Source organism: Staurois parvus, unplaced genomic scaffold, assembly GCF_062004578.1.
Source record: "Staurois parvus isolate SC_StPar_1 unplaced genomic scaffold, SC_StPar_1.0 ptg000242l, whole genome shotgun sequence".
Lineage (NCBI taxonomy): Eukaryota > Metazoa > Chordata > Amphibia > Anura > Ranidae > Staurois > Staurois parvus.
In genome coordinates this window covers 1295276-1320025 of record NW_028318038.1, presented here as the reverse complement: position 1 = coordinate 1320025, position 24750 = coordinate 1295276, and the positions used below count along the sequence as shown (strand labels likewise).

At 42.4% G+C, this 24750-nt stretch overlaps 1 protein-coding gene across 1 annotated transcript in view; it reads right to left on the bottom strand.

Annotated features, from left to right (window-relative positions):
- Window positions 1–24750, bottom strand: part of FAM124A (family with sequence similarity 124 member A) — a 103674-nt gene that overhangs the window by 17635 nt on the left and 61289 nt on the right. The window contains exon 3 of the mRNA XM_089680356.1: window positions 2356–3092. Within this exon, the coding sequence (XP_089536482.1) occupies window positions 2356–3092 (737 nt within the window). The remainder of the gene's footprint in view (window positions 1–2355; window positions 3093–24750) is intronic.

The following is a 24750-nucleotide window of genomic DNA, read 5'->3' as shown; positions in this document are numbered from 1 at the left end:
GCCCAAACCCCCACCCCACCAAACACCCCGCACACTAAAACCCCCCCAACACTCCACTTCTTCAACCTTGCTACCACTGAAGAGGTCACTGAGGTCTTCTCCGACGCCCACCTCACCACCTGCCCCCTTGACCCTGTCCCCACACAACTCCTATGGTCACCCTCCTCCTCCATCCTACGCTCCCTCACTCACGTCTTCAATCTCTCCCTCTCTACTGGCGCATTCCCCTTCCCCCTAAAGCACGCGCACATCACTCCCACTCAAAAAACCCTCCCTGGACCCCACCGACCTGAACAACCTTAGACCCATCTTCCTGCTGCCATTTACATCCAAACTCCTCGAGCGCTTAGTCTATAATCGCCTAAGCTCCCACCTCAACGACAGCAACCTCCTTGATCCCCTACAGTCTGGCTTCCGCCCCTTACACTCCACCGAAACCGCCCTACTCCAACTCACCAACGACCGGCTAACCGCCAAATCTAATGGCCACTACTCAGTCCTCCTACTCCTCGACCTCTCCGCGGCCTTCGACACAGTTGACCACCCCCTCCTCCTTAAAAAACTATACTTCCTTGGCATCAGAGACTCCGCTCTCTCCTGGCTCTCCTCCTATCTATCCCAGCGCTCCTTCAGTGTTACCTATAATGCTGCCACCTCCCCCTCTCTCCCCCTCTCTGTTGGGGTCACCCAAGGCTATGTCCTCGGGCCCCTTCTCTTCTCCATCTACACCTCCTCCCTTGGCCAACTGTACACTCCCACGGCTTCAACTACCACCTCTACACCGATGACACGCAAATCTACCGCTCTACCCCTCGCCTTACCCCTTCAGTCTCCGCCCGTATCACCCACCCACTGAACGACATATCAGACTGGATGTCACTCCACTTCCTCAAATTAAACATTTCCAAATCCGAGCTCCTAGTTTTACCCCCAGCCCATGCCCCCCCCCATCCTCTACATCATGACCAATAACGCCACCATCAGTCCCATCCCACAAGCCAAAGTTCTAGGCGTCACTCTAGACTCCAATCTGTCCTTCCAGCCCCATGTCCAATCGCTGGCAAATTCATGCAGGCTCCACCTCCGCAACATCTCCAAAATACGTTTCTAACCCCAGACACTGCTAAACAACTCATTCACTCCCTTATTATCTCACAACTAATGTAACTCCCTCCTACCCGGCATATCTCATCACAGACTATCCCCGCTTCAGTCGATCCTGAACTCAGCGGCCAGACTCATCCACCTTACCAACCGCTCCGTATCCGCCACCCCCCTCTGTCATTCCCTCCACTGGCTTCCGATTGCCCAACGCATAAAAATCAAACTACTAACATTGACGTACAAAGCTATTCATAATACTGCCCCAAACTACCTCACCGACCTGATATCCAAATACCACCCAACACGTACTCTTCGCTCCTCACAAGACCTCCTACTCTCTAGCTCCCTGGTCTCCTCCTCCCATGCCTGACTCCAGGACTTCTCCAGGTCTTCCCCCATCCTCTGGAACTCACTGACCCTGATCCATCAGACTGTCACCTACCCTTCTCAACTTTAGGTGCACCCTGAAAACCCATCTCTTCAGGGAAGCCTACCCCGCCCTCACCTAACAGCCAATCTCCTCCACTCCTCCTACCACTCCATCCCCCACAGCCATTTCCTCCTGTACCACTATCCCCTCCCTCCTACATTGTAAGCTCCAAGGAGTAGGGCCCTTGAACCCCTCGTGTATTGTATTGTTACTGTATTGTCTCATGTACTGTCTCCCACTATAATGTACAGTGCTGAGCAAACTTTTTGGCGCTATATAAATACTGTATAATAATAATATATTCTCTGACTTCAGTACATTCAGAGCTGCTGTCCTGAAACAGGCATGCAGCAAATGAAATCAGAACTTTAAAAGTCAGTGGCTTAGAAAGTTCTAAAGAAATTACAGCCAGGCAATTAGCATTTTTTAAAGAAGGTGAACATGGCAGAATTTAGATTTCTCTCCATTCAAGTTTGCTTTGATTTCATGTATTGCTATCTGCCAGACAGGAGTGCTCCAATATCAGAGTGAATGCTGATGACTATCTCACCGACCTGTACTCTTGAAACAAGATGCATGTTCCCCAGGGGCAGACTGACCATTCGGGAACTCGGGCACTGCCCAAGGGTCCAGGGTCAGTAGGGGGCCCCATGAGATGCCCCTGGTACATTTCGTAGGCTTTTTTGGGTGTGGTTTGAGTGTGGGCAAGGACACAGGGGCCCCATGATCCCCTATTGCCCGGGGGCCCTGTGAGTTGTTAGTCCACCCCTGATGTTCCCAGTCATTATATCTACATATGTACTTATATACATGATATTTACCTGTAAAAGTATTTTGTTGCCATCGTGATCTTCAGTTTGCCATCTGCCTTCACTGATTGGGCTGCACTGGTTGGGCAAGAGAGGAATTAATTGCCCAAAGTCTTTTACTCTGAACTCCAACAATGAAGACTCTAAAGGCACTGGAGTTTGTCCTTTGAGAAGTCTTTTTAAGGAAAATTCAATATCAATGTCCATATTGGAGTAGATGGGAAATACACAAAAATCTGCTTTCTTCTTCCACACAGACTTTTTCAGGATGAGCTCATACATTTTCATCATGTCTGCAAAATTCTCATAGCTGCAGTAGATGGTGAAGCGGATGATCTCTTTCCCATAATGCACCTGTCTTATGGCCCATAGTGGGGTGCCGCATGCCAGAGTGAAAAAGTCTTGGTTGCATGGCATGTAAGGTAAAAATCTGCCATGGACTCGCTCTGTGTGATGGAACTGCCAGGGTGGTTTTTGAAAGCAATCATGAAGATGCAAGATTTGCTCTTCTCCATATTCCTCTTGTAAAAATAATATCACAGCAAGGGCAGGCTGGCATGTGAAGCCCTTATTCAGCTTCCTCTTCTTGGAAATCCTTCTTTCTGAAACACGGAACAACTGCAAATCAGGGTGGATCCACGCCAAGAGTTTATCAATGGCATCCTGCAGACATTTTGATTCCCCGGGGTCTGTAATAATATGGATACTGACAAGGAAAGGGTCTTGTAAATCATCTACTGACAGCTCACCTATTGAGATAAATAAAAAATATTAGGGACTTGTCCTCCAGATTAACATAATTTATTATTGAAGTCTTGTCCTTAAAGTATATCTAGCCCCTATAATAGCAATGTAATATTTTATCCTGCAGCTCACAAGGCTTTAGAAATGGTGGCTGTGTTTCTTTAATTTTTTTCATGCCTTTTTTTCTTTATTTTCACATCTATTTCCCTTTATTTTTGTCCTGTCAATAACACGGTTCTTGTCCTATGGTAAAAATGCTTACTCACTGCACTGCATCTGTGGAGCATTCTGCAGTCCTATCTCAAACAATGCCATCAGGAAGAGTGTTAGGACTACAGAATGCTTCTCCCTTTCCTTTCATTAAAATTGAAGAGTATTTTGTAGCCTCAACACTTTTCCTGATAACATTGTTTGAGGTCAGACATCAGAGTACACGCTTAATGCAGATATAGCATGCTTTCTATGGTATATTAATCAGACTAAGTCCTCATGCACACCGGACGTTTTTACAGCGGCTGTTTTTAGCTTTTGTCATTTTTTTCTACAGCTAGTAAACCCCCAACATGTTATCCTAGGTGTCCATACACACATAGACTGCAATCAATGTTTTTTGGCTGGGACATTTTTTGGATGGAAAAAAAAACAGGACTAGTGGGTTTCTAGAGTTTTTAGCTATAAAAACGCTCTAATGTTGAAAAATGCAGCAAAACGTGGTAAAAAGTGGTAAAACGCTGCAAACCGGCATTTTTTAATGTTTCTTTTTACCAAAAAATATAATTTTTTTGGTAAAAAGCCAAAAAACACAAACGTGGGAAAACGCCACTAAACGTGGCAAAACGCTAATGCAAAAATGCTAAAAAAAAGACTGAAAAACTCACATTTTTTTGACTTTACACAGCTAACATTACCAGCGTTATCAAAACATCCAGTGTGCATGGAAAGTAAAACAGAGTAAACAGAGGAAATTCATTGTTAGAATTTGCACATACTTTAAAACAAATGCACTAGAGTTTTTTTTTACTTTATGGTTATAGATGTAAGCTGCGGTCTAAAAGTCATGATCGCCCCAGCGGTCACTTTATAGAAATAAGAAAAGTTGTCACTGTGACTAGCAACAAACTTCCTTCTGAGAAGTCTGAGGTGTGTAAAAAAAAAAAAAATGCATACTTACCTCCATCCATCTGATGCTGCAGCTGTCCCTGCTGGCTCTAAGCCTGAGAACTGAGCAGTGGCGTCCCGAGGCAGGTGAGGGGGGTGCAGTCTGCACCGGGTGACACCGACCGCACGGGGTGACACCGGACCCGCTCCGGAAAGTTGTAAAGCAAGCCTACAATCCCCTCAGGATGAATCCGATCCATCCTGCGGGGATCATCAGCTTTTTTTACAACTTTCCTTTTCTTGGAGTGGGTCCGGTGTCATCCCGTATAGGTTGCATGCCCACGATCCTGCGGGGATCATACGCAGTTGTTTCAGGGGGGACATATCTACATGGGAGACACATCTTGCTGCTACACCGGACCCGCTCCAAGAAGAGGTAAGTTGTAAAGAAAGTCGACGATCCCCGCAGGATGGATCGGATCTGCAGATTGAGCATAATGGATCGGAGTCCGATCTATTATGCTCAATCCACAGATGCGATCCATTCTGCAGGGATCGTCGGAGGGGGTGTCACCAAGTGTTACCGCACCGGGTGATACCAACCCTAGGGACGCCTCTGGAACTGAGCAATCACATGACCGCTGAATGCTTCATTCTCACTCAGCTCTGAGCAGAGTTTGGCAGTCACCGCTCTCTGCTATGCCCTTCCAGTGCTCACTGAAACACAGGGCTGGGGAGGGGGCGTGAATAGCTGGCTCTGGCTCTTAGCCATGCACTAAGCCATCTGCCAATTAAGCATCTGGGTAGATCCCAACACTATAGCCAGGAACCTATAATAGCCAGGAGTGGCTGGCTTCGTGACATGACTCTGGGAAACAGGACAGCACAAGTACACTTCTGTGACCCACAAGAGATGTATTACAAAAAAGATTTGCCCATACGTCTCTTTTAACCACTTTCCTACAGGGCACTTATACCCCCTTCCTGCCCAGGCCAATTTTCAGCTTTCAGCGCTGTCACACTTTGAATGACAACTGCGCAGTCATGCAACACTGTACCCATATGAAATTTTTATCTTTTTTTTAGACAGATAGAGCTTTCTTTTGGTGGTATGTAATCACCTCTGGGTTTTTTATTTTTTGCTAAACAAACCAAAAAACTGAAAATGTTGCCTTGATGCATCACAATAAAGTTGTTTATCACACTTACTACACTATGGAAGCACCTTTGTCCCTACCCCTTGGGGGAGCTTTTTAGCTTGCAGACCCTACCAGGGACGGACCAGTACTTCCTAGAGGATACTTATACACCTTGAGAGACACCTACTGGTGAAAGAGACAACTAGTGTACGAGGAGTGTCTCCGTCTGCCTCTTATTATTTGATGTGATGACCCACTACCCCATAGAGGGAAGATCATCTCAAAACCGGTTCTCTTCATGATGACATCTGGATTATTAATACAAGGTGCATACATTATGCGCATCTGGTGAGTGCGCATTACCTTACCAATTTTGCACGGTTACCGGGTCAAGTGTCACCATAGCACAAGAAGCATCTTGTCACCATTACATTGGGACTTTTTATTGACCTTTTATTGATGTTTTATTGACTCACAACAATTTAACGCTGCACAGATTGGAAAAAGAAGTTGCACTATAGGCATATCTCCTCATCTATGGGCTCATGCACACTGCAGCTCAAAGCTGCTCCTACAGACTTTTGGTCTTTTTTGAGCTTTCATTTTTCTCTGCCTGGAAACTTCTCTCCATGTTATATGCACACTATGGGCATTTTCAGGATCTTAAAGGCATTTGAGCTTACAGGCATTAAAAAAACCCCCACCAAACTTGAGTTTTTGAGAAGAGTTGTCAAGCAGAAAAGACACATAAGCACGCAAAACCGCACTTAAGCGCACAAAAAAAAGCTTTTTTATTATGAGCATCAGCTTCTTTTTTTCATGTAGAGTGGTTAAGAAAAGAATGTCTGTTGGAAGCTATGGGAGGTACACGAAGTTCCCAGTGGCCCAGCCTCCTATTGTTCTGCTCCATGTGCTCTTGAGAGCTGGTTGTGCTGCTGCCCTTTTGCTCTTGGAAAATGGCTAAGGACATTACCCAAATGCAGCTTATCGCCACTGTGCAGCAGTTTCCACAGCTGTGGGACGCTGGGCATGAACTGCATGCTGACCGGTTGCAAATGAGGAGTTTCTGGGATCTGCAGAGTTGACACCTCGGGGGGCTCAAATGGAATATGGTGCAAAAGCAAAGGATGCGTCCAGTAATGACGATGATTAATTGGCCAGTGTTGCAGATGCCTTCTGTGAAATAGCAGCCTCTGCAACATACGTAGTAGCACTATTTCATGAAGGGGGATCCATGTAAGGGGGATCAAAGTAAGGGGATCCATGATGATTGCAGTAAAAAATAAAAATTGATCTCTGCTCTCACAGTGCTATCTCTCAATTAAAATGGCGACTGGAACAAATTTTTCAATGCAATGTGGTCATTAGGGAGTAGGGGGACTGTTTGTGAAAAAAAACAAAACCTATGCATAAAAACGCACAATAAAAACACACAAGAGCACACAAACACGCATGTTTTTAGCACAAGCGCCTTTAACTTTATTTTTGAGCTTTTAATTTGAGTTGCAGTGTGCTTGAACCTTATGAAGTTATCGTGAATTTTTCTTTGTTCTCCAAAATAAACATTGAGGGTGCTGAATTTTTTTTGTCAGTCCACCCATGTTTCAAATAGCGTTCTTATCTTTACATTTATGGCCTGCTTAAAATAAAGGGATAGCAATCTGTGTAACCTTAGGTCAGTTGAGTGACATCAGGAGAGGATTGAGTTGTAATCGGCATAGACAAGCCTAATAATGTGAGCTCTAGAAGGTATTTTCACCCTGTCATCTCACTTTCTCGGTGTCTCAGCGTGATCTGCCCCAGGCTGTTTAATAGCGTGAAGTAGGATAAAAAATGTGCTTTGTGAAATCTGTCAACGACATTAGTATTCTGAGGGTACATCTGATTGTGTCATCGGGCTAGATGGTAAAACAAATAGCTTCAGAAGACCACCGTGGGACTGTACAAAGCCATCATTAGAAGCTAGAGTTACATAGACAGCACATAAAATCTGCTTTTGTTGAGCCCTGGCAAAGCTGAGCTTGGAGCCAAGAATAAAGAGCAGCATAGCTAATCAGCTTGTTAAGTAGAGTACTGTACACTTCACAACATCACAGCCACTTCTCTTTGTGTTTTATTTTCCTACCTGCAATTAAGTGACTTTTCTAAGCTTTGTTCTCTTGGTGTGCAAGTCCTGATGAAGGGGCTGAGCCGACTATTAATGTCTTTGTATCCTGAATGTTTATAAATTTGGTGTAGTTCCTTAATCTTTGAAATCTGTTCACATCATGGTTTTTGCCTGATTACAGTTAAACTATTTCATTGCGCATTTCCTTGACACATAAACATTGCTCCTGACTTCTAATACAGTTATAAAAATGATGCTCTAGCAAGATGGGCAAGGGGTTCAGTTCACAAAGTGTAAAGACACACACACACACACTCTATATTGCCAAAAGTATTGGGACGCCTGCCTTTACACGCACATGAACTTTAATGGCATCCCAGTCTTAGTTCGTAGAATTCAATATTGAGTTGGCCCACCCTTTGCAGCTATAACAGCTTCAACTCTTCTGGGAAGGCCATCCATAAAGTTTAGAAGTGTGTCTATTGGAATTTTTGACCATTCTTCCAGAAGCACATTTGTGAGGTCAGGCACTGATGTCGAAGGAGAAGGCCTGGCTCGCAGTCTCTGGTCTACTTCATCCCAAAGGTGTTCTATTGGGTTGAGTTCAGCACTCTGTGCAGGCCAGTCAAGTTCACCCCAAACTCGCTCATCCATGTCTTTATAGACTTTGCTTTGTGTACTGGTGTGCAGTCATGTTGGAACAGGAAGGGTCCATCCCCAAACTGTTCCCACAAAGTTGGGAGCATGAAATTGTCCAAAATGTCTTGGTATGCTGATGACTAAAGAGTTCCCTTTACTGGATCTAAGGGGCCAAGCCCAACCCCTGAAAAACAACCCCACACCATAATCCCCCCTCCACCAAGCAATACACTTGGCACAGTCCCGTCAGGAAAGTACTGTTCTCCTGGCAACTGCCAAACCCAGACACGTCCATCTGATTGCCAGACAGAGAAGCGTGATTGGTCACTCCAGAGAACTGCATCCGACGCCACTGCATCCAACGCTTTGCATTGCACTTGGTGCTGTAAGGCTTGGATGCAGCTTCTCAGCCATGGACACCCATTCCATGAAGCTCTCTACGCACTGTCGTGCGAATCTGAAGGCCACACGAAGTTTGGAGGTCTTTAGCTATTAACTCTGCAGACAGCTGGCGACTTCTGTGCACTGTGCGCTGTCATTTTACGTGGCCTACCACTTCATGGCTGAGCTGCTGTTGTTCCCAGTTGCTTCCTCTTTGTTAAAATACCACTAACAGTTGATCGTGGAATACTTAATAGCAAGGAAATTTCATGGATGGACTTATTGCACAGGTGTAAAACCTATCACAGTACTATGCTTGCATTAACTGAGCTCCTGAGAGCAACTCACTCTTTCACAAATGTTTGTAGAAACAGTCTGTGGCCATGGAGGTGATTGGAACACCTGAATCCAATGACTTGGAGGGGTGTCCCAATGCTATTGGCAATATAGTTTAGATATAAGATAACTGAGAGATGATACAGATTATTGCAAACATTGTCTGTGAATTCCATGCGATGCCCCTGCCCAATCATTTTTGGGAAACACTAATGTTTCCCAAGCTAAAGACCAGAAATTGCATTTGTCTGAACAAACGCTGCCTGTTACATGAAAATGGAGAGTTGGGAATAGGGATGAAGTTCAGCCCAAAGATGGACCTGATTTTTGGAGGTTCAGTGCTTGTGGACTGCAGTAGCAGCAGGAAGTAATTCATTTGGCAGTATTACTACCACCAATAAATGAATACTTCCTGCTGTGCAGGCTGGACAGTGTCATTAGTGGCTAAGGCACCAACATTCCGCTGCTCATGTTCAGCTGGGAGGTGTCTTTTGCATTTTTTTTCAAAAAGTTTGTTTTTCTTTCAAAAATGTAAAAAAAAGAAAGAAAAAAAACAACATGGGGTTCCCCCCCAAAATCCATTAGTCTACATAGTAATCCTTTATTGATTTTAAGTAGCGACTGACATGGGGTCCCCCCGCAAAAATCTATACCAGACCATTATCCGAGTTTACACCCTGGTCAGGAAAGGAGGGAGGAAGCAAGCATGCACCCCTCTCTCTCCCAAACTATACCAGGCCACAAGTCCTTGACATAGGAAAGTTACCTTGTTAAGGGTGACCATCCTAGTGAAGCACCCTGTCCCCATATTTACGAGGACAAGAAACTCTTCCCCACAAACTTGGTCCGATGGTTGTCGGGGGTCTACCAGCATTCTTATCAGAATCCAAAAGCCCCTTTTAAAATTAAGGGGACTTGCAGATACCAGTTCCCCTCTTCCTTTAATGAATACCTCTAGTTACAAAAAAACCTAATAACATGTCCCATGATGTAATCCAGCATCAAATACATTGTCCAGCAATGACATGTCCATATTTGGTCACTGACATCACCTGGCATACCCCCACCTATTTGTTTACATTCAACTATCAGCTGTGGTAAGTTTCCATAGGGTGCGGGCAGTTTGACATGTGTATACTTTCAACGTATTGGCAGGAGCTGTTCATCATGACTGGTGTACGTCTACATTACTGGACAACATGGTTGACAATGGGTTTTCATTGTGAACCATGGTTTAGGGTTTTTTTTTTTTAAATAAATGAGTTATCAGAGATGTGTGGTGTTTTTATTTACTTTACAATTTTTTTTCCGTGAATGAATAGCCAATTGAACAAACATAAAAAAGGAACTGTAACATGTAATTTACATGGTATTAAAGTGTTCCTAAACCCACAACAGTAAAATCAGTTTGTATATGCAGTAAAGCATGCTTGTTATACTCACTGTGGAACCTAAGGGGTTAATCCTCCACATTGTGTGAAAAGGCTGTTTGATCCTATCTTCTCTGATCCTCCCCTTCTTCTACGGTCCCCAATCCATTTGTTGATAGTACAGAGGAGGCACTACGTACAGGCTCAGGTTAGTATGTATTGCTAGAGGTTTTTATTTTTTTCTTTGGGAGAGTGCATGTGATCAGCACTCTCCATACAGAGGGTCATGGGTTATGCAACCTCATAGGACAGTCGGAGGAGAATGAAAACTCCTCCTACCAGCTTCAACCAATGCTCAGCTGGACGCAGAAGTCACAAGACTGCTATATACTGCTGATGAGAAAAGGTATTTTGCAGTTTATATTTACTAAAATAATTCCATGTTCTGTGTACTGTGGGAGACCAGATATAGTGAATGCAGGGTCCTATGTTTAGTAACACTTTAAAATATTTTTTTCTTTGTAAATGTCAGTTTTGCTGTAGTACATTGTATACATCATATGGATGTGCCAATTCATAAGTAGGTTTAAGGCCCTTTTAACACAAGCAGACCAATGGGGTCTGCCTGTCCGTTTTCCAGTCAGACCCAATTGGACCATCATCCGATCCGTTCCTGTACGCTAAAAACAGACGAATGGGGATCCGTTCCCCATCCATCCATCACATCGGACCGGATGACAATTGGGTGGAAACAGACAGGCGGTCCTTCTCCTTCCGACCGCTCCATTGAAATCAGCAGGCAGTGTCTGTGTCTGCTCTGTAGCAGCAAAGTGGAAAGTGACATGTCATCCGCCTGCTCAGCAAAGATCAGCGGAGAGATCCCCCGCTGAATAGGCGGATCACGCTGATGGATCCGCCCCGCTTGAAAGGGGCCTAAGGCATCCCCCAGGCATGTTATTTAAAGAAATTGGGAATTTTAATGTTTCATTTAAGGCATTATTAAAATCTCTGCTCCCCATTTATTTTAAATTTCTTTTTGCTTTGGCAGATGTCTCCCAGCCCATCTCTTCATGTCCTTTGTTTGCCTATTAACCCTTAAAATGACAAGAATGGATTTTAAAGATTTGTCTCACATTGAGATCAAGTCAGAGAACCTCTCGCAAGCCGATACCTGGTACATTCAGCTCAGCCCTAGTTGGGAAATAGAAGCATGCATGTTTTTTCAACAGTCCTTTGAAAGAACAAGGACTACTACTCTAATTTGACACAAAATTTCTGATAACAAAATCACTCAAACCATGTACTGCTCAAAAGCAATAATTGATGGCAAATATGAATGTCACATTTTCAGGATAACACCGATTAGGCTGATTAAGCTGGCCCAAAATGTAAATTTAATAGATTAGTCAGCATTAGGGAAGCAGGTAGGATACTTAACTGTAAAAACAGACCTTGCAGAGCTAACAGGGGGGCCTCGTATGCCCAAGCTTCATTAGCTTGCACTGGTGAACTCAGCAGAATATTTAATGAAATGCTTTGGAACAGGAGCGGACTGATAACTCATGGGACCCCTGGGCAATAGGGGATCATGGGGCCCCTGTGTCCTTGCTCACACTCAAAGTACACCCAAAAAAGTCTATAAAAAGGTACCAGGTGCATTTCATGGGGCCCCCTACTGACCCAGGCCCTCAGGCAGTGCCCCAGTGCTTGAATGGTCAGTCCACCCCTGCTTTGGTACAATGGCTGTGCTTTATACACTGTAAGAATGGTCTGGAATGTGTGTTGGCTATGGCTTACGTACACTATCCAGTGAAAAGTACCCATGATGAAACTACTAAGGGCAACTCAGAAAAGTATAAAAATACCTATAGGAAAACTGATTTGCTTTGAGTGGTTGGTGATCATACCATATTTTTACCATGAATGGTGATAACAATTTATTTGAGTACACAGTGTTACTGTATTTAATTGTAAACTGTTACCAGTAGCATCACTGGCACTTATGTATGCAAGATAATCTAAAGTTGAATACTGGGGTATTGCAGTGTTCTGTGCATTCTGGTACTGTCAAGGTATGTGGACAGTTTATGGAAAAGGCTAATGTGCTTAAGGGGTGAATGAAATGAACCTCATCTGTTTACATAGGGGGGGTCAGGCAATACTTTCATCTGACAAAATCTTGTCCACAGATGGGGTACAGTGGTGAGGTATGTTTTTATGCTAAGTTTTATACTAAGGTACATTATAGTTATTTGTAATAAAGTGACTACTAGAGGGACGTAGCCCCTCAATTTTTCTAGGTAATTTTGGCATTTGGTTATTGTTTGTTGGTTTACTGAACTGAAATCTTTTTTCTTTGGTCACTGGGTGACCACTGATGATGTAACTTTTGCACATGAGCCCTGGTGTTACATTGTCCTACCACTTTGGCTAAATTCTCAACACCCAACACTTGCCCTTGCTCCATGTCATGGACAATTAAAAGAAAATTTACTAGCACATATATAAAGGAACTTTGTGGGACGTACAATTTCTTTTCTGCCAAAAAACTCTACATACTAGAATTATTTATATTCAGGTTCAGTTCTGCTTATATGGCCTCAGGTTTTCTTAAGGCTTACATGGACAGCGGGGGCCCCAACTGCAAGAGCAGAGGGATGAGAATTTCGGGAAATCCCTTTCACAAACTGAATAGTATGACCAAGGTCAGACATATAATGTTATTAATATTAAGTTACAAAATGGCTTGGGTAGCATTGCTGTGTGTTAAATAACTGGGGTTTATCTTTAATGACCACACAGTTAGCGGTGGTCACTGAAAACGTCCCCCACACACACACAATTATTAATAGGGTAATAATATGCTACATCTGAGAAAATATTTTCTGTACATGTAAGGCTAGCTCAGGCACGTTAATATATGAAATGGGATCCAGTGGGCCTCATTTATCACTTCCTGGGGACAACTGCAGTGTCTGTTGCCCATCAAATTCTCCTCTCCTGCTCAGAGTGTAGAAGAACGAGGGTGTAAAAAAAAGACCTGGTTGATATGGGCAAAACATTCAATTATTCCCTCAAAAACATTGATACATAAAGCTTTATATGTCCAGATTATGTCCCCCAGTCTATCTGACAGTATTGCAGAGTTCTGCTTCAGAAAATAATTTCATTTTCTTGACTGAGTCTGTAGCAGGGAGCTTGAAAAAAGATTGACAGATGGATGGAAGTCTCATATTCCACATCATAAAATAAAGCCACCCCCTACGTCCTGAGGATATATTCATCCATTGTCACAAGCATTAACTGGATTTCCAATAATGTTGATGTTGGCTGTCAATCACAGCCTGTAAGGAGGGAGCGGGGGGTGGGGTTGAGCCGCGCTCTGCTGTGTCTTATGGATGCAGAGAGCGGGGTTCGGGAGCAAACACGCATGAGTGCCCCTATAGCAAACAGCTTGCTATGGGGGCACTGCTCAGGGGGAGAAGCCAGAAGCGCCAGCCGGGGACCTGAGAACAGGAGGATCACTGCACAGAGCAGGTGAATATAACATGTTTGTTATGTACAAAAAAAATATTAAAATAGCCTTTAGTATCACTTAACCACTTGCCTACCAGGCACTTTGACCCCTTTTCTGCGCAGGCCAATTTTCAGTGCTGTCGAACTTTGAATGACAATTGTGCGGTCATGCAACACTGTACCCAAACTAAATTTTTAAAAAATTTTGGAGACACACATAGAGCTTACTTTTGGTGGTATTTAATCACCCCTGGGGCTTTTATTTTTCGCTAAACAAACAAAAAAACCCAAAAATTATGAAAAAAAAAGCTTTCTTAGTTTTTGTTATAAAGTTTTGTAAATAAATGATTTTTCTCCTTCACTGTGATGTGCGCTGATGAGGCTGCACTGATGGGCACTGATAGGCTGCTCTGATGGCCACTGATGAGGCATTGATGAGGCGGCACTGATGTGCACTAATAGATGGCACTGATGGGCATTGACAGGTGGCACTGATGGGCACTGATAGGAGGCACTGATGGGCATTGACAAGCATCACTGATGGGCACTGACAGGCATCACTGAGGAGGCACTGATAGCCAGCACTGATGGGCATTGAAAGTCAACACAGATGGGCACTGATAACCAGCTCAGATGGGTACTAAAAGCCAGCACAGATGGACACTGAAAGCCAGCACAGATGGGCACTGAAAGCCAGCACTGATGGGAACTATTGTCCACACTTATGAGGCTACACTGATGAACAGGGCACTCATGATCAGTGCCCTGATGGTCAGTGTAGATGTCACCCCTGAGAAATGCTGCTTACTGGCACTTAGCTGATCACATGTAAAAGTCGGCTGATTGGCCTTTTACTTGGACACATAATTAGCTCTGTCCAAAGGACACAGCGATCACAGATTGCCCAAGGCGCGTGCCCCAGGGAGCGTATGGGGGGTGTGGTTCCATATTTTAACTATAGCATGGACGGGAAGTGATTAAAGCTGCTATATTCAAATCTCCACTGGAAAAATAAGAAGGCCACAGGTGGCTATATTTGGTTAGTTAACAGTTATGCAATGCTAGGCACAGGAGGTAGCAGGAAAGTGAAAATATTGCTAGTGCCTTTCGCTTTAAATATTCTGTTGTGCAGACTTTCATGAATTCTTAGCTCTCAACATCAGGCATAGTTTGATATAGTTACATAGTTAGTCTGACTGAAAAAAGACAAAAGTCCATCCAGTTCAACCATTAAAAAAAAAAAAAAAAAAAAGTTATAATCTTATACCCACAGTTGATCCAGAGGAAGGCAAAAAAAAAACAGCAAAGCACAATCCAATTTGCTCCTGCAGGGAAAAAATTATTTCCTGATCCCCTGAGAGGAAATCGGACATTCCCTGGATCAACTTTACCTATAAATGTTAATATCCAGTTATATTCTGTGTATCTAAGAAACAATCCATAGGAACGTCAAACTCCCAGAGAGTCAAACCTTCTAAGGGGAGCTGCACCTGAGAGATAAACTTGAACAGTGTGTACCATATCCAGGCAATGGAGGGGAATCTCTTGAGGGTTTTGTGCATCAGAACAAATAAAAGGAAGTATAAAGGAAGAAAGCACCTTGGAAAGAAAGCCTTGAGTCTCAAGATGTTCTTCTTCAGAAAACTAAGCAGTGAAAGTATGACCTCTATAACTGATCCAATTGTGGTGAGATAGCCTAACTTACAGTAGCTTGGCAGACAGTGACTTGATCCAAATGACAGCCTACAGATTGTGGAACGCTTTAGCCCAGGACACTGCATGTAATTCGCACAGGAATCGTGTTTTGCAATCTGTTTTAATTTATCACTGAAACCCGCACCAGACCACATGAACGGGATGCAATTGCAATGCAGTGCAGGGGACACACAGGATTCACAGCATTTCCCCCAATGAATTGGTGTGAACCTTGGTTCAATCGAACACTTGTGCAGATCTTCACAGATGAACATCAGATAGGTAAAAAAAATCATTGTGTGTCTAGCTCCAGCAGAATACAATACATATGGCTACAAAGTGAGGAAGGGACAAAATTATTTAAAGAAAAATAAACAATGCATGTGTAACATGACACAAGACAACCTTCTCTGTGTAGGAAAAGAAAGGGTTCTTTACAAGTAAAGGCTGGCAACTCCCCTCTCAGAGGTGAATGCAACACGGAAGACAACCTTGAGAGGAAGAGTATACAGAGAAATATTCCTGATAGATTTAAATGGCGGTATATGAAGAAATGACAGAACAAGGTTGAGATAATACGGTGTCACTAGAGGATGTATAGGGAGAATGATGTGTGCAACACCCTGTATAAATGGACTTCTCCAGAACCTCTCCCATCCTCTGGAATTCCGTACCACAGTATGTCCGGTCAGTCCTCACCCTGTCTGCCTTTAGGCAAATTTTGAAAACTGACGTATTCAGGGAAGCCTACCCCACCTCCACCTAAGAACTGTACTTGAGCCACCTCCATCAGATCATCCCCTGCAGCTATCACCTTTTGTACCACCTCCCCCTTCCTTTAGATTGTAAGCTCTACGAGCAGGGCCCTCCTATTCCTTCTGTACAGAAATGTATAATAATAATAATGAATGTCTTCACTAAGAAGTCAGAGGCAAGCAGTCCTTCAAAAAGAAATGCTGATGATGAGATTGAAACCTTTTTGGTACTCAAGGCTAAATATTGAACCAGACTAGACTTTAGAAAAGATGAGATTCTTTGATTCAGGTGCAATAGTAGACTTTGAATAGGTAATTCCAACACTCTTAAAGGATAGGATATTGACTGCTTACAGACAGGCCCCTATCCCTAAGGAACTGGGCTTCAACAGCCACAACCTTAAAGGAATCTGATAAGGTTCAAATACCATATTCACCTGGTCCAGTTTGGTGTAGTTAGAATCACAGGAATGCCCTCCACCTCAATCCTGCAGAAAAGGTAAGGAAAGAGTTTGGGAGGATTAAAGGCATATGTGAGATTGAACTTTTGAACTGAGTTTTTCAGTTGAACCTAGAAGACAGAAGGTCCACGTCTGGAGTCCCCTAACTGCAATAGATGTTTTGAAGCACCTTGCAGTGAAGAAACCACTGTTGTGAATCCAGAACTTGGACTGAGGAAGTATTTTTCATACTTGGGATGTGTGCAGTGAACAAGGCTGAAAGTGACAATCTCCCCACGCAAGAATCCGATCTGCTTCTCTTTGAGTTACAAGACATTTGGTTCCTCCCTGACAGCTGTCTTGGCACTGTGTCTGAATCCTGGTCAGATGACCTTGCAGTTGAGGGTTCCAGCATCACTCTAAGCTCCAGAATATTGATCAGGAGATGAGCTTTCTCCGGCGACCAAGTCTTTGCACTAAAAAAAGCATTGAGGACTTCTCAGCTGGAATGCATCATGAAACCCCTAAAGACCACTGAGAAGAAGGTTTTCCTTTACTCTAATGCTGGTTTCATGATCCACCAGGGCAGGGCAAGCCTGGTATTGTGGGCTAGGTGATAATGGCAATCCAAAGACTGAGCCTGCCAGAATGTTCCACTGCAATGGTCTGGAATGATATTGGGCGTATGGGACTGTCTCAAAGGAGGCCACAATCAAGCCCTGCAAAAGCGGAAAGTTGGATGGTTCCTGGACTGTTGAGACCAATCATGGGTATGGAGGGTATGAACTTTGTTCTGTGGAAGGAAAACCTTGGACAGGGCCATATCCAGGACCAGGCCTAGATACTCTAAGCGATGAGAGGATTCCAGTACTGATTTCTGGAGATTTAAGATCCACCACATCCTCTGTAGGGTCTGAACAGACCTAAGAATATTGGCTAATAGAGCCTGTGCTGACTTGTCTAAATATCCCACTATGGGGATGCCCTGAGAGTGAAGCAGAGCAAGACACAGGATAGCATCTTGTTAGATGTAGTGGACATTCCAAAGGGAAGGGCAACAAAGTGGTAATGCTGCATTCCCACTGCACATTCCAGATAGTGTTGATGCACCAGGAAAATGGGAACATGCAAGTAGGCATCCTTGATATCTATGGAAACCAGAAGAACTTTAGGATAGCAATGACCAACCTGGCAGGTTCCATGCTGAATTTTTTCTATCCGAAGAAAGGTGTTGAGCCCCTTGAAGCCTAGTATGGAATAAATGCCCCATTTGGCTTAGGGAACATGGGAGATGTTTAAATAAAACCCCTGGAACCTTTCCCTTTCTGGGAAAATGGCTATGAAAGGTACTTTTCCAGAGCAGCAAGGAGGCCCTCCAATCTTTGTGGGGATACTGGTTATTAAAATAACATAAAGCAGGGTCAAGGCAGAGCCCAAAAATCCAACTTGTAGCCTGTGGATCTCGAGACATGTCATTGAAGCAGACACCCAAGGTTTGGCAGATGGTAGGTTGCATTTTGGCAGGTTGCAGGGCAGGGCATGCAGGGGAGAATAAGGCCTTGGAAAGGGCTTCTAGCCTTTTGTCTTTACACCACAAGGACAGTCACAGTAGTGTTGAGACAGGAAATTGCCAGGTACAGAACAGGGACAGTTGCGCTTACGGTGTTAAGGAAGACTCTAAGAAGTCTTAGTATGGACAAGGGACAATGGTCCAAGCTAACAGTGTCGGGTACCTTAGGGTTAACATGAGATTGGCTCTGTTAAAGGATCTTAAGCTTGAAAGGCCCCCCAGGTCCACTACCTTTGCACTTATGAACCCTTATGCTAGGTTCCCAGCCAGATCTTAGGTTTCCAGTATCTAAGAACTGGCTGAATGTGCTTAAACCAGGTCAAACTATTAGATTATACAGCCTAGAAATACATTTCTACCTAATGTTTGTAAGATAATGCCAAATGTATGAAACTAAACTTATCATGAAGAAACATGCTTTCAAATGACAGAAACTCTGCAAGTGGAAAACTTGAGCTATCTGCTGTGTGGGAAAGTGACTAATTTCCAGAGGCTATGGAAAAGTGTCTGTTATCCGCGCATGGTACAAGAGTGTAACAGACAAACACATGATTAATGCCATGCTATACCCACTGGCCAAGGAAATGTGCCCATTTAGCAAACAAATAGCATGCCACGGTAAAACTACCATTTAGACTTACTAAAACAATCAGTGCTTTGAGAGTTTCTCTTTTGAGTGTCAGAACTCAAGAAGATATATTAACTACTGAGAAGTCCACAATATCTTAATTTAACTTAACATGTGACCCCCCCATACCACAATGACTAATTAATTTCTTTTGCACAGTCAGCTCAATGGGCACTATGTATCTATTTGGCAGCATCCTCATAAGGTCTTCCAACACTTCCTAAAAGCACCCGTAGCGATTTTCTACCAGGCAGTAAGGACGGCTTTTCTCTCCTCATTGATGGTTGTGGCATTTTTCCTATAGATATATAGGTTACATCTACATGTACAGTGTTCATGCATGGTGATTTATTGAGTCAGTGCAAAGAGCAAGGATACACAGTAAACCAAAGCAACCAATTGCATTATCATTTTTAATTGATCATAACAATGCAGTTTGACATCTGCTTTGCATCAGATACTAAATGCTGCGTATTGTGTAATAAACCAGCAGAGAAAAGCATCTATCATGAGGATTACTGGTTACCATTACAATGGATGTTGTACAATCACGAATCAGCAATACAATTTAGAATAACTGTCTATATACAACTCTGAAGATTATTTGTATCATATTTATTTTGTTTGTTTCATTAGTATTGCCCATACTAAAACAAAATGTGTACTATTGTTTCCTGGTCCTTCTATGGATCTAAAGAACAAATAGCCCACACATATGTGGTAATCGCTGTGATCGTCAAGAGTAGGAGAATTTATTTTGCAATCCTTTTGGTGGTGGGTCATGGTAATGTCATAAAAATATATTTAGGCCATCAACCTCTATTCTGTGGTCTCCGGTAGTTTTTTTGTGGATGTTTTTCTTGTGCATGCTTTTCTGACAATTTTTTTTTCTTCTGATTGTTCTACTGTGATTTACTCTGTCATGTAATTCATGCTGCATCAGACTCATATGCTGTTATTTTACGATGCAATATAGAATCTATTTGCTGAGATTATTAGCATTTATCCTCTTGTGTGCAGCCTTTTCTGCTACTGCACATTTATTTTGTTTATGAAGCCTATAATACATACTGTATGTATATACTTTATTGTGCCCCAACTAGAAATGATGCTCTGCTGGACCAGTTAATCTCAAACATTGCAGTGCTTATTAATAATGTTCATATGAAAGAACATCTGGGTAGCTGTGACTATAACATGATTTCATTTAGTATTAGCTGTAAACAACAAGCACATCCTGGAAGGATAAAAACACCTAATTTTAAAAACTCTATTTTTCCAAGGCTGAGTGATATGCTCCAAGATTTAGACTGGGAGGGAAAATTCACATTAACCACTTCAGCGCCAGAAAGTTTTACCTCCTTCATGACCAGTCCATTTTTTGCTATACTGCACTGCACTTACTGGTAATTGCACAATCAAGCAATGCTATACCCAATCTAAATTTATATATAGTTTTTTCACACAAATAGAGCTTTCTTTTGGTGGTATTTGATCACTACTGGGTTTTTTATTGTTTGCAATATATAAAAAGAAAAAGTCAGAAAATTAAAAAATAAATCTAATTTATTCATAAATGTTGCCCAAAATGTATTCTGTTATATGTGTTTGATAAAAACAAATTCTAATAAGTCTATATTCGTTTGCATGAATGTAGCATCTACAAACAATGATATATAGCCGGGTTTTTTTTTCTTTATACTACTAATGGCGGCAATCAGTGACTTATAATGGGACTGCGGGAGTGCGGAAGGCAATCTGAAACTAACTAACTGTCACTGATTAACTGCTACTGACGTCACCAGTGACATTAATACAGTGATGAGTGATAATACTATACGCTGTTACTGTAGTAATGACACATGCTGGGAAGGGGTTAACATTTAGAGTGATCAAGGGATTACATGTGGGCCTAACTATGTGTAATGTGTGCAAAGTGTGCTGCTTTTGCTACTAGATCACTCAGTTTCTCATCCCTGCTTTGCAGGGATAGGAAACTGACAGTTTACTCCCTATGTACATAACTCTGTGTTGTTTACCAACACAGAGCTCTGGGCTGTGATTGTACACAGCTGATCAGCAGGTCCTGGCTGTGAATATTTGGCCGGGGCTTGCTGGCAGGCTCCCATAATGCACAATCACAGTGGGTGCCGGCAGGGGGGTGCATGCACCCGAAACTTGGAAGTAGGCAAGGACGTACCTGTATGTCAATTTGCCTGCAGCAATCGCCTGTCCACAGTACATTGTGGGTGGGCGGTCGTAAACTGGTTAAAGAACACAGAAAAGGGAATGCTTCAAATCGACTATATGCAAACACACTGCAAAATATATTCCCATGGGCAATAACTTTAGAAGGCTCAGTTCCAAAAAAAAAGAAAAAAGAAAAAAGAGCATTTAAAATATATAAAATGAAAGAACACTATCAGTTAAAGTGGAACTTCATCCAAAAGGGGGAGTTCAGCTTTATGCCCCCCCCTCCCCTTTCCCCATTTGTCACCTCATTTTTTTGGAAGGGGGGGTATCTGATTTTAACAACTATCTGTTCCCACGTTCAATTCGCATAGGTGATCTGAATGGAAGTTTGCACCCATCCCACCCCCCCCGATCCCTTGCCCACAGCCTTCTAGGATGTGTCACAGGTCCCAGGAGGCTGGAGGACCATTCTCAAAGTTGAAGAGTCACAGCCTGTTTCCCACACTAAAGATGCTGGCACTGTGGAACATAAGGAACCAGCCAAGGTGAGGATGGTGCAGGATCCTTGAACAGGTAAGTGTCCTTTTATGAAAAGTCAGCAGCTACAGTGTTTGCAGCTGCTGAATTAGAATTTGTTTCTATTTTTTTCTAGGGTGAAGAACTGTTTACAGATTACAAGGAATATAACAATATTTAAAAAAGAATAATGGTCGCAAAAATTCAAAACAAATGTCAGGTTGCAAAAAAGAGTAGGATAAATCCTCAAAAATTCTTCAAATATATTAATTGTAAAAAAATCAGTCCTGACTATGTAGGCCTTTTTCAACATAACGTAGAGTGGGTAACTGGGGACAAAGAGAAGGCAAATATATTAAATACCTTCTTCAGCCCTCAAATGAGGGAGCTCAAGTCCATAATGGGTATACTATTGACATAGACCCTTATAAATCACAAAGGTTCAAAACTGATAGGGTCCAGAAACATTTAGCCAACATAAAAGTAAAAAAAGAACCAGGACCAGATGGCTTACACCCATGTGTCCTCAAAGAGTTAAGTTCTGTTATTTCAGAGCCATTGTTTCTAATTTTTAGAGAGTTTTTAAAGACTGGCATGGTACCACTGGAATGACATAAAGCCAATGTGATGCCTATATTTAAGAGGGGGGTTCAAAATCTGTAACAAGTACCTACAGACAAGTTTGTTTAACTTTTATAGCTGGGAAGATACTGGAGAGTTTAATAAAAGACCACATGGAAGAGTAGAAAACAATATTTTAAGCAAAAGACAGAAGTTGTCAAACAAATCTGATTTCTTTTTATGAGGAAGTAGGCAAAAACGTAGGCAAAGGACATAGTATACTTGGATTTTATATGGACCACAAGTGGGCCAAATAGTGAACTTGGTGTAGAGCTATTCATTTTCAAGTCATCACAGAGGACAAGGGGGCACTGTTTAACCTTCACATATGGAAAGACTTCTTCACAGTAAGAGCTGTAAAAGTGTGGAATAGACTCTCTCAAAAACTAGTTCTGAACAGCTCAGTAGATTGTTTTAAAAAAGAGCTGGAATTATTCTTAAATGCACCAAATATAACTGGATAATAACAATTATAGGTAACTCCAGGGGTAGTTGATCCAGGCATATCTGATTGCCTCCTCGAGGATCAGGGAGGAACTGGTCCATGCTTTATTGGAGTTGCCTTCCTCTTGAACAACTGTGGATACAGGATTGTGTATATGGAGGTTGTTTTTCTATTGGTTGAATTGGATGCATTTATGTCTTTTTTCAACGTAGTTATACGCTTTTGTTTTGTTTTCATTTTGGTCCTTTTCCGTTCTTTTGATTCCCACTGATTGTGTCATATGTTCTCTGTGTGAAAGGAACTCACACAGGAGTTTTTGGACAGTGGCAATTGTTACCAATTTTTAGCAGACTCCAAAGACACTGTGATAACGAAATTTTTTGTGCATGCGTATATGTTCTCCAGTTTGAAAGCGCATGCGCCAACTTGGCGGCATGTTGGTGAGATTTTCTGCACTTGTTACCACTGATGGGGAGGCACTGAGCTGCAAGGGGTTGCTAGGCAATAACGCTGCCACTGCCAAATACTCAACCACCCACATAATATGATTTGAGGTACCCTCACACCTGTCTATACTTAGGGTGTTACTAAGCCGAAGACTCAGCATTCACTACATATGGTCTACCACAGTACACAGAATAGTGGAAATGCAATTATTGTAGTAAACAGAAACTGCTAAATACCTTTTCTCATCAGCAGTTAGAACAGTTTTGTGACTTCTATCAGTGTCCAGCTTAGAAGTGGTTAAAGCTTGTAGGAGGAATTTTCATTCTCCCTTGACTGTCCTATGAGGCTGCAGGACCCCTGACCCTCTGTCTGGACAGTGCTGATTGGCCCTGTGCTGATCACATGCACTCTTCCAAGAAAAAAAAAATCTAGCAATGCACACCAAACTGAGCATGTGCATCTATCAGCAGATGGATTGGGGACTGTGGAAGAAGGAGAGGATCATAGAAGACAGGATCAAACCCCCTTAGGTTCCACAGTGAGTATAACCAGCATGCTTTACTGCATATACAGACTGATTTTACTGTTGTGGGTTTAGTAAAACTTTAAAGTATAACTAAAGGCAAACCTTTTTTTTTTATTTTGGTTAGAGTATAGAGGGATTAGAACAGTGGTTCTCAACCTTCCTAATGCCGCGACCCTTTAATACAGTTCCTCATGTTGTGGTGAACCCCAACCATAAAATTATTTACCCAGTAATTATAATTCATGAAGTGTCGTTTTACCTCCAATACTGCTGCTTTTAACACAGTAGCTGCTTTCAACACAGTAGCTGCTCTTTATTGGAAATATGTGTTTTCCAATGGTCTTAGGCGACCCCTGTGAAAGGGTTGTTCGACCCCCAAAGGGGTTGCGACCCACAGGTTGAGAACCACTGGATTAGAACATCTTTTAGGTTTTTATTGCTGTCTGTGCCCCCACTGGGGAAATTCTCCCTCCTGTTTACCATTATCTTCGAAAGTAAAAGAAAACCTCAAATTTTGGGTCAGAAAAGTAATAGAGGGGAAAATTTCCAATTTTCTAGTTTTGATGACCTGGGAGTCCCAAAAAAATTTCCTTAATTTGCAGGGATTTTCTCTCACTTCCTGTTTTGGGCTAAGGGACAGGAAATGAAGGTAAATCTCCCCAATGAGATACAGATGGCAAAACAAACTGATAGGAGAAATCCCTCCATCGATCAGGAAATCATTTTTTTCCCTGCAGGAGCAAATTGAATCATGCTTTGCTGGATTTTTGTCTTTTTTCAGCCAGACTAACTATGTAACTATGTAAAATATAAAAATTTGATGCTGCGCTAATAATAATATATCCCTTGAATCAAAAAATCATACACAACAGAAAACTTCACAAAAAGAACATATAAACTTCAAAATATATAGAATAACAATGCACATGAAAAATCTAAAGTCATAAATAACAGTGAAACCCCCAAAATAATGAACCTAGGGTGTAACACCATAAATAGGTGACTTATAAGTGACAATCCTTATTATCCATAAATAGTACCAACATAAATGGTGATAATACACAAATAGAATCCCACCACTACAGTGCTAAATTTGCGCAAAATATACTTGTGATGTGAAAACATTCCTACAGGTATATTGCGTGCCAAACCGGTATTGGCTAAATATCTAACAGAAAAGAACACTTATAGTGCACATTAGGGAACAAAGGGAAACTTTTGAAAAGTGGTTAATGGAGAAA